Raw genomic sequence first — 10,093 nt, 5'->3', positions numbered from 1 at the left:
TTCCTCATAGTTGGAAATAGGTCTAATCACAGCTTTAATTGATGAATCAATTTGTCACATTAAAAAATTTTGATTGTCAGCCAAGAAAAAGAAAGAAAATTTGGCAGTAATTCAAAACTATCCCTGCTATCCAGAGTGGGTTTTCTTGACATCCAAACAGAAGATAAAGCATTCATTACAAGTCACTTTTCAGAACTTGGTGTATTAACTATTAACAAATACATTGCATGTATATGGGAAGAATGAATGAAAGAACAGGAGGAACAATTAAAGGACAAAATGTGCTTTCCCAAAGTAAACTTTTTTTTTAAAAAAAAACAATAAAATAAATTTTTTTTTTTTAAAAAAAGCAAGGATACAGCTACAGAGGTCTTGTAAAAAGATTTGGACAACCCAACCACAAGAGAAGGTGCAAAACCTTAGATCCGGCCACTTTTTGCAACAACACAGGCTGTCCCATCTCTTCTCAGACAGCCCTGTCATCATAACTTTGTCCTTTAATTGATAATCCACTTTTATAACATCTTTCCATACAAAATTTCAACCTGCTGCTTCCCCCATTTCAAAAACTATTTAGATTAAAAAACATTTTTTTAAGAATTTATTTTAAAAATAGATTATTTAAAAGAAAATTTTAAAAAATTACATTATATACCAGTAACATTAAAATTAAAAAAAAAATTAAAATTTATTTTTAACAATTGTTTTTCTAAAATGTATTTGAGGGTTGCAGCCCAATAACATATGAGAGATATGAAAAGGAAATTTACCAAATGGAAGTGGGATAGTATGACTTTAGCTTGAAAGAATGATGTAGAATGGAAAGATGGGAACTTTTCCAGGATGTGGGGACACCGTTACAAAGCTCAATAGGGAGATGGATCCAGGCAATGGTATCAACCCTTTTGTTGTGTTGATCAAGACCATTCAATCAGTGTAAGGGACCATTTGTATGAGACAAACCCCAAAAAAGCATTTATCAGAAGTTCTGCTTCTTCTTTTTTTTTTTTTTAATTTTTTTTTTTACAATTCTGCTTTTTTAATGACTTTGATAATCTGACACAAAGATTCATCACTAAGTGGGGATGGGGTTGAGTTTTGAGTGGTGTAAGATAGGAAATGCCCATTGAGAATAATACATTTGATGTAAGATATGGATAGCCTCTACATGGAGAAGGGAATCCTAGGTTTATCTTTTGGACCCTGCATGGACCTTTTCTTTTTTTGTTCTCTTCTCAAATCTATATTTATTTTCAGAATGGGCTCTGATTTTTTTTATTTTTTAAAAAGTTGATTTCTTTATGAGGGTTTTTTTTTTGGGCATACAATGAAGGCCTTCTTAGTTTTGAAGGCATCTAGAGAGAAAGTAGGGTGCCAAAGTTGGAAGCTCATCAATCATTGTCTAAAATCACTTTTTCTCTCATTTATGAAATTATGGTTTTGATGATAATAACTTGCAAAATGAAGGCCCATTTTGGATCATTTTTATTAATAGTGTTTTATATACAAAATGTTTTTAACTAGAATTGCTTGATTTTTGCTAATTCATTTTAAAAAACGTTTTCCAAAATTATAAAGTGCTTTTAACCCTCTTAAAATTATTATAAAAGGGTGTATGGTGATTCAAGTCGAAATAATCTCTAATAAAAATATCAATGACAAAAGTATTATAAACTAAAAATTTTAAATTTAAAAATCTATTTTTTTTCATAAGAATATGAAAAAGAAATTTAATTTACTCTTATGAATTTTAACAAAATATAATATGAAAATTTCCGCTTTACAAAGCAACTCTCTAAAATCTAACATCCATTTTAAAATTCATCGAATTTTTAAGGAATCTATGAGAAACCAAGGAATATAATTAAGAAAACAAGTTGAACTTTAATATACGCTAACATATTAAAAATATGGACAATAAATTATTTTATTTAAAATTAAGGAAGTTTATTCATTGTTAATTACCAAAAAAAGAAGAAAAAGAAAAGCAGAGATGGAGAGTGAGGATGATTAGCCACTAGTGAGAATTAGAGCGAGAGGAGACAGCAGAGCGAGCCTAGGCCTTGTGTTCCTTGGGTGCTCAAGTGTATCCTTGGAAGTATCGTATGCCATGGTACTAGCAGTCTGAGTTTTATGCAGCTTCATTCACTCATGACTGCTCATTTCTCGTGAAGCTACGTGAGGAGAATTTTCTCTTTCCAACTCCTTTTCTGACTCCCAAAACTATCTCTTTCTCTCTCTCTCTCTATCAATTCTCTCGGGGACACAGTAAAACACCTGGTCCGTGAACCCTGTACCATTACATTGTACACTTCTTTCCTCTCCTCTCTTTTTTGAAGTTTTGCTGCTGTGCTTTGTGCATTGCTGTTACTTGTTGGTGTTTCATGTGGAACCCATGTTCTATGATAGACCCCCTTTTTTCTAGTTCTTTTGTTTGTTTGAGTTTGTTGGCTTCTGCGAGGTTTTTTTTTTTTGATATGGGATTTTTTTTCCTTTTTTTCTTTTTTTTTTTTACGAGTTTTAGTGGTTGAATCCTTGATTGCTATGCTTTTTCCCTAAATTGAGGGATTGGTGTGCTGTGAAGTGCTTCGGTTTCAAGAAATCTGAAGTGGGTTTTGTTCAGAAACTGATGAAGTGATTTGGGGTCTGGGGCTTGGGGTTCATGGGCATTTTCTTGGTGAATGAGTGCCTTTGATGGTTTTCACAGGAAGCTCTGAATCTCTTTGTACAGTTGCTACCATAAATCTGTGATTCTTGAAGAAGAAGTGGGTGTTTGTTCAGGATATTTCCTCCAAATCCTGAGATTTTTTGTTCTCACTCCAGAAACGGTTGAGGGGAGGACAATCACTGAAAGGAAAGGTGGGTTTTCATCAGACATTTTTTGTTGAGGGAAAGTACAGAAGATTCAGTCTTGCAGTCACTGGGTTTTGCGGCCTCCTGGTTGGGGTTCTGGGGGTTTGGGTAAGAAAGAAACTATAGTTCATTGGAGAGGCATTTCACCAGCAAAAGAAGACAACCCCATGATGGCATTTGTATGCCTGTTGTCTCTTGTGCTAATGGGGTCTCTGTCAATTTCACAAGTTGTAGATGCTCAGCTTCATGATCAAGCCACATTGTTAGCAATTAACAAAGAGCTTGGAGTACCTGGGTGGGATGTCAACAACTCAGACTACTGCTCTTGGCGAGGCATTGGTTGTGCAGCGGACGAGTTGATTGTGGAGAGGCTTGATCTTTCTCACCGTGGCCTCCGAGGTAACTTGACTCTCATTTCTGGGCTCAAATCTCTGAAGTCGCTTGACCTTTCTGATAATAATTTCCATGGATCAATTCCTTCAGTTTTTGGGAATTTATCCGAGCTTGTGTTTCTGGATTTATCTTGGAATAAGTTTGGCAACTCAATTCCTATAGAGTTGGGTAGCCTCAGGAACCTTAGATCATTGAACCTTTCCAATAACTTGCTCATAGGAGAAATACCTGACGAACTTCAGAGCCTAGAAAAACTGCAGGAGTTTCAAATCTCTGGCAATAAATTCAATGGTTCTATCCCAATTTGGGTGGGGAACTTGACCAATCTGAGAGTTTTCACAGCCTATGAGAATGAATTAGCTGGTAAAATTCCAGATAATCTGGGGTCCCATTCGGAACTTCAGCTGTTGAACCTTCACTCCAACCAGCTTGAAGGGGCGATACCAGATACCATTTTTGCTTCGGGGAAGCTGGAAGTTTTGGTTCTGACACAGAATGAATTAACTGGCAATCTACCCGAATTGGTTGGGAAATGCAAGGGTCTTTCAAATATCCGGATTGGTAATAACAATCTTATAGGAAACATTCCAAGGTCAATTGGCAATGTTAGCAGCCTTACTTACTTTGAAGCAGATAATAACAATCTCTCTGGTGAGATTGTCCCAGAGTTTGCTCAGTGCTCTAATCTCACTCTCTTGAATTTAGCCTCAAATGGGTTCACAGGAATGATCCCTCCAGGACTTGGGCAGCTCACAAATCTGCAGGAACTGATTGTCTCCGGTAACAGTCTGTTTGGAGATATTCCGGAATCAATTCTTAGGTGCAAGAATCTGAACAAGCTTGACCTGAGCAATAACAGATTCAATGGCACCATTCCTGGAGATCTCTGCAACACATCGAGACTGCAGTATCTGCTATTGAGTCAGAATTCAATAAGAGGGGAGATACCTCATGAGATTGGGAATTGTGTAAAACTGCTTGAATTGCAAATGGGCAGTAACTATCTAACTGGAAGTATCCCTCCTGAGATTGGTCACATCAAGAACTTACAGATAGCCTTGAATTTGAGCTTCAATCATCTCCATGGACTGTTGCCCCTTGAATTAGGGAAGCTTGACAAGTTGGTTTCTTTGGATCTATCTAATAATCAGCTCTCTGGGAATATTCCATCTGCACTGAAGGGTATGCTGAGTTTGATAGAGGTTAATTTCTCGAATAATTTATTCACTGGCCCAGTTCCCACCTTTGTACCATTTCAAAAGAGCCCGAATTCCAGCTTTTTGGGGAATAAAGGGCTATGTGGTGAGCCATTGAGTTCTTCCTGTGGGACTAATGGTTCTGATCACGAGAGCTACCATCACAAGGTTTCTTACAGGATTATTTTAGCCGTTATTGGTTCTGGCTTGGCTGTTTTTGTATCAGTGACGGTAGTTGTTTTGCTGTTCATGATGAGGGAGAGACAAGAAAAAGCTGCCAAAGCAGGAGGTGTTGCAGATGATGGAATTAACAACCGGGCAGTGATAATAGCTGGGAATGTGTTTGTTGATAATCTCAGACAGGCGATAGACTTTGATGCTGTGGTTAAGGCTACACTAAAGGATTCAAATAAGCTTAACAGCGGGACTTTTAGCACTGTCTACAAGGCAGTTATGCCTTCTGGGCTGATTCTATCAGTGAAGAGTCTGAGATCAATGGATCGAACCATCATTCATCACCAGAATAAGATGATTAGAGAGCTTGAAAGGCTGAGCAAACTCTGTCATGATAACCTAATGAGACCTATTGGATTTGTAATCTATGAAGATGTTGCTCTCTTGTTACATAATTACTTACCCAATGGGACATTAGCTCAGTTTCTTCATGATCCAACAAAGATATCAGAATATGAACCCGACTGGCCTACAAGACTCAACATTGCTACTGGAGTAGCAGAAGGGTTGGCTTTCCTTCATCATGTGGCTATTATTCATCTTGACATCTCTTCGGGAAACATACTTCTAGATGCTGATTTCAAGCCTTTGGTGGGAGAGATTGAGATATCAAAACTCCTAGATCCATCCAAAGGCACTGCAAGTATCAGTGCAGTTGCAGGTTCATTTGGTTACATTCCTCCAGGTACACTTATTATCATTCTCTGATTTAATATGCTTCTTTTGTGTTTAATATTTCATATCCTTCTGCCTCTCTCTCTATCAAACCGATGAACTTTTTGTTTGTTTGTTGATCAGAATATGCATATACTATGCAAGTTACAGCACCTGGAAACGTATATAGCTATGGGGTTGTTCTGCTTGAGATCCTTACTACCCGACTACCGGTTGATGAGGCTTTTGGTGAAGGAATAGATTTGGTGAAGTGGGTTCACACTGCTCCAGCAAGAGGGGAAACACCAGAGCAGATACTGGATGCAAGGCTTAGCACGGTCTCATTCGCTTGGAGGAAAGAAATGCTTTCTGCCCTCAAGGTCGCCTTACTCTGTACCGACAACACTCCTGCCAAACGGCCTAAAATGAAAAAGGTGGTGGAAATGCTCCAAGAAATAAAGCAAAACTGAAGTCATTTGCATTTTCGACATCCTCTTGAGTCCATGAATGCAAGAATCCAGTAGTCAGGAAGTTCTCCCGTCTTCAAGAAATGGAGGCAAAATTTTATATGTTCAACTTAACTATGAGTTCAAAATGCCATCCAAGAGGGAGAAGGCAGTGGGCTCATGTCCATCTTGTTCTGTACCAAAGCCTTAGGATAAATGGCAGTTGCAATGTATTTGAGTTGGAAATAGAGGTTGTGTTGGGTAAAATGCAAGAAGGGTCGGCCAATAAGAAAGGATTACATCACACTTTTGAGTTTCTGTCTTTATCTTAGACCTGCAATTGTATTATTGAGGGTTTTGGTTTCAAGGTATTTATATGTGGAAGAGATGCTTGTGAATGTTCATTTAATATATATCCGAGTCTCTGAAAACCAACTGGTTTAGCTGAGGAATTAGAGATTTATTACCATGTGAAGTTACTGATTTTGCCTACCAAATTTCTCCAGGTTTACATGAAACAGGGCAATCAAACCTTCTCACTTGTTTTATATCTTTGGTTCAGCCTAAAGGGGCAATGCCAACGGCAGAAGTTGATTCTAGTTTGAAGGGACTGATGCTTCCCCACATCTTCACTATCATGAAACAGATCATCAAACCAAAACCAACAAGACTATGGTCTGACTCTCAGCAATTTATATCTTCATAACAAATAGCACAACATCTTAACACTGAAAAGTGAAAACAACTGAACGTGGAGCTTTGAAAAACACAATAAGGAAACCAACACAGCAGTCAAGAATGCAGCACTACTGATGAGACGAACGAACTAATCCACAGTCAAACACCAGTTGAGAAAGTTGAATCAATGTGCTTCATAGCCAAAAGAAGAATGCATTAAAGCATTACTGGCTTATCTGCAGGATCACCATATCTGCAGCTGCTTCAAATACAAAACAAAACTTTAAGTGGATGCAAGGGATGGAGGCAACTCAATCCATTCTGTCCACTGTATTATCTGGAAGGGCAGTTCTGAAACCAATTAACAGAGCGCAGTGTTTCCATCCTTGTAGAGCGTTAATACTCAGTTGGATTCCCTCTAGGAGAGATGATAATTGAGGGCAGTCTTCAATCCAAAGAACATGGAGGCATTGGGGGTTTTGCAGCCCCTCCCTCGTGCAATGGTTTACCCATGAAAAATACATAGATTTATGCATTTTTAATTTATATTTTCTACTCGGAATTATGGTTAGTTAGCATCCTTTTAAAATATAGTTCACATCTAAAAACAAATCAACTTACTTTAGACAATAAATGCAATCAAATTAATTGAGTCATTTGACTCTCATAGTTTAAATAGACATTGATGAAGATATTTAAAGTAAAATACAAAAGAAACACACCAACTAAGAATTCAATTCAATTCAACAATGATAATATAAGGAAATTAACAGTAAAACACCCACCATGAAAACCAAATCAAGAAGTTTCATCATCTCAAAAGAAGGCAACATTTCCAATCAGCAAAAGAATGCCTCAAGGTTTTGTGTGCCACTTCAAGGTCTTTGATCTTGCAGTAGTGAAGTTTGCCTTTGCCCCTTCCCTGCGCTGTGAATAATCTTCAGTATGGTTAACTGAATATTCACTTATAATATAACCATCAGAGAGCATGCATGAAAATTGGTTTAGGAACCACCATTTCATGGGCCTTATCTAGTGTACTAGGTGAATAAAAAATCAATGTTTCCTGTGATCAAATTCTCTGCAGCTTGAAAGTTTTCCTAGGATATTGAAAATAAAAACACAAGTGCATGCTTATAAAACTAGTGAAAGTCATCTTATTAAGCTGATTCACTAACACATGAATAACATAATAGACATTAGGTTTCAAATGACAAGGTGGAATCAAGAAAGGGTAGTTGATATATGAATCTAACAAGAAAATAAAACAAGGAAAAGAGTATAACTGTGTTAGATATATGTAAAGAAGGTTTCTTCCTTACCTAATTATTGGTTGTCCATTTAATAGATTCCCCATCAATATTTATCTCTGGGACATGAGCAATCCTGTGCCAATCCTCTCCTATTTTTGGCATGCATCTTTTCCTCAACTCAGGACAATCATCAATGCTAAGAACTTTTAGTGTAGTGAGGCGATGCATCCCTTCTGGCAGAGTTGAAAGTTGAGGGCAATCACCAATACGAAGTTCCTGGAGTGATGTGAGATTCTCCAGTGACTCTGGCAATCCTTTGAAGTTGTGACATCCATTGATACCGAAGCAGTGCAGGTTGCTAGCAGTAGGTCCTTGGACGAGCCATTGGGGCAAAGCCTCCAATTGTGGTAAAGCACTAATGATAAAGGTACAGAGTCTACTAGTAGAGCCTTGAATATCGTCTTCACTATCCCCATCCCCATCCATCAAATTCAGCCTTTCACAATCCCCAAATACCAGATTCTCTAATGCAGGCAGGTGTTTTACACTTGTTGGCAAAGACACCAGACTTGGACACCCTACAATCACCAATGTTCTAACGGCAGTGAGGTTTTGCATCCCTTCAAAAATGAATTCCAGATTGTTACATGCGTAAATCAATAAAGAACGAAGAGAAATCAAGCATCCCAAACCATTCTCTGTCCCCGACAAAGCTCTTTGCTTTGTGGTTATCGACAAGAACATCAGATTGATCAAGTTCCCCATATCTCTTGGCAATTCTTCAAGTTCCGAACATTCAGCAAGTATCAATGTCTGCAAATGATACAACTTGCAGATGGAAGCTGGGAGTTTCTTGATCCTCTTATTCCGTAAGAGGCTCACATATCTCAAGTGTTTCATGTTACCAATGGAACTTGGCAACACCTCAAAACTAGAGTCACTTAAATCCAAATATCGCATGTATTTGAATTTGGAAGCGCAAGTAGTCACAAATGACAGACTAGTGGCCCCTCCATTTCTAAACAAAATGGTTCGAAGTTTGGTTATTTTCTGGAGAAGTGTTAGAACTTCTTCTGGATCATCGCCAGAAAGCAAAACATGTTGAACCTCGTTGGAATTGATTTTTTCTATAGCATCTAGAGTGTGCTGTTCAAATTGTGCTACAGACTTTGCAAGATCATGCACCAGATCATGCATTTTAAAGTAAACACAAAATTTACAATCTTGCACATCTTGAAAGAAAGATCTGGAGCACAATTCAGTAATATATTCATTACCAATATCTTCCAATCTTGGTTTTGACTAGATGGCTGAATGAGACCGTGTGCCAACCAAAATTGAATCAACTCCCTGTTGTTGAACTCAAAATCTTTTGGAAACAGTGAACAAAAGGCAAAACATTGTTTCAAGTAAGATGGAAGCTCATCATAGCTAAATTTCAATACAGGCAAAATTCTATCTTCTTTTGATTTCCATATTTCATTATCTCTCACCGATACCCAAACATGTTCATCCACCTTTCGAAAAAGGAAGCCCCCTAAAGCTCTTACTGCAAGAGGAACCCCTCCACATCTCTTAACAATCTCATCCCCAAGTTTTACGAGGTTCGGGTAATGCTTACCTTGCCCATCTGTAAATGCACATTTGACAAACAAAGACAAACAATCCTCGTGGGAAAGACCCTTCAATTCTTGTGTGGGAAAAGTACCCATGATTGAAGCCACTGAATTTTTGCGCGTAGTCACCACAATTTTACTTCCACCGGCACCACCCATCAGTAGTTCTTTTAACTCGAGCCATTTCTCACGATCGTTATTCCAAACATCATCTAGTACAAGTAAATATCTGTTATTGTGTAATGCATTTCTTAGATGAGTTTGCAATTCATCCATGGATAAGTCAGCAAGTGAAGATCTGTCATTTTGAAATTGATCCATAGACGATTCAGCAGTGCTTCCCTTGGTTGCAGACATAAGAATCTTCTTTGTTAGCTTCTAAATTTCAAAATCCTCGTCAGACACACAATCCCACGAGGGATTTTTTTATTTTTTTATTTTTTTTATTTTTTATATAATTTGGGAATTTTTTTTATAAAATATAAAAGAATATTTTTTTTTTCATGGGAACTCATCTCTTGAAGAGACGAGTTCCCTTGAGGAATTTTTTTTTTTTTTTTTTTTTTATAATTTGAGAATTTAAAAAATATATATATATATATATATAATTTTTTTTTCATGGAACTCGTCTCTTCAAGAGATGAGTTCCCTTGAGGAATTTTTTTTTTTTTTTGGGAATTTTTTTTTAAAAAATATATATATTTTTTCATGGAAGTTCCCTTGAGGAAATTTCTTTTTTTTTTTTTTTTTTTTTTTTCCATAGGAACTCG

The 10,093-nt window shown here is 37.2% G+C and overlaps 3 protein-coding genes across 5 annotated transcripts; 1 reads left to right on the top strand and 2 right to left on the bottom strand.

The window, feature by feature from the left end:
* The first annotated feature begins 2,057 nt into the window (after positions 1–2,057).
* LOC117920961 (leucine-rich repeat receptor-like tyrosine-protein kinase PXC3) lies at positions 2,058–6,228 on the top strand. Its single transcript, XM_034838681.1, has 2 exons — positions 2,058–5,361; positions 5,475–6,228. The coding sequence occupies exons 1-2, from the start codon at positions 3,021–3,023 to the stop codon at positions 5,798–5,800; spliced, it is 2,667 nt and encodes an 888-aa protein (XP_034694572.1). The 5' UTR covers positions 2,058–3,020; the 3' UTR covers positions 5,801–6,228.
* Positions 6,229–7,088: 860 nt separating this feature from the next.
* LOC117921126 (disease resistance protein RGA2-like) lies at positions 7,089–9,722 on the bottom strand. Of its 3 annotated transcripts, none has more exons than XM_034838920.1 (2): positions 7,777–9,722; positions 7,089–7,392 (listed from the first exon to the last, which is right to left on the bottom strand). In XM_034838920.1, the coding sequence occupies exon 1, from the start codon at positions 8,902–8,904 to the stop codon at positions 7,777–7,779; it is 1,128 nt and encodes a 375-aa protein (XP_034694811.1). In that variant the 5' UTR covers positions 8,905–9,722; the 3' UTR covers positions 7,089–7,392. The 3 variants fall into 3 exon arrangements, with proteins under 3 accessions (XP_034694811.1, XP_034694810.1, XP_034694812.1); XM_034838919.1 differs by having other exon boundaries at positions 7,089–7,381; XM_034838921.1 differs by having other exon boundaries at positions 7,089–7,376.
* LOC117920698 (putative disease resistance protein RGA3) lies at positions 9,010–9,644 on the bottom strand. The gene is made up of 3 exons (XM_034838290.1): positions 9,416–9,644; positions 9,201–9,337; positions 9,010–9,057 (listed from the first exon to the last, which is right to left on the bottom strand). The coding sequence occupies exons 1-3, from the start codon at positions 9,642–9,644 to the stop codon at positions 9,010–9,012; spliced, it is 414 nt and encodes a 137-aa protein (XP_034694181.1).
* Positions 9,723–10,093: the final 371 nt, after the last annotated feature.

This window comes from Vitis riparia, chromosome 8, assembly GCF_004353265.1.
Source record: "Vitis riparia cultivar Riparia Gloire de Montpellier isolate 1030 chromosome 8, EGFV_Vit.rip_1.0, whole genome shotgun sequence".
In the NCBI taxonomy this organism is placed as follows: domain Eukaryota; kingdom Viridiplantae; phylum Streptophyta; class Magnoliopsida; order Vitales; family Vitaceae; genus Vitis; species Vitis riparia.
This window is presented reverse-complemented; position numbering and strand designations above follow the sequence as displayed.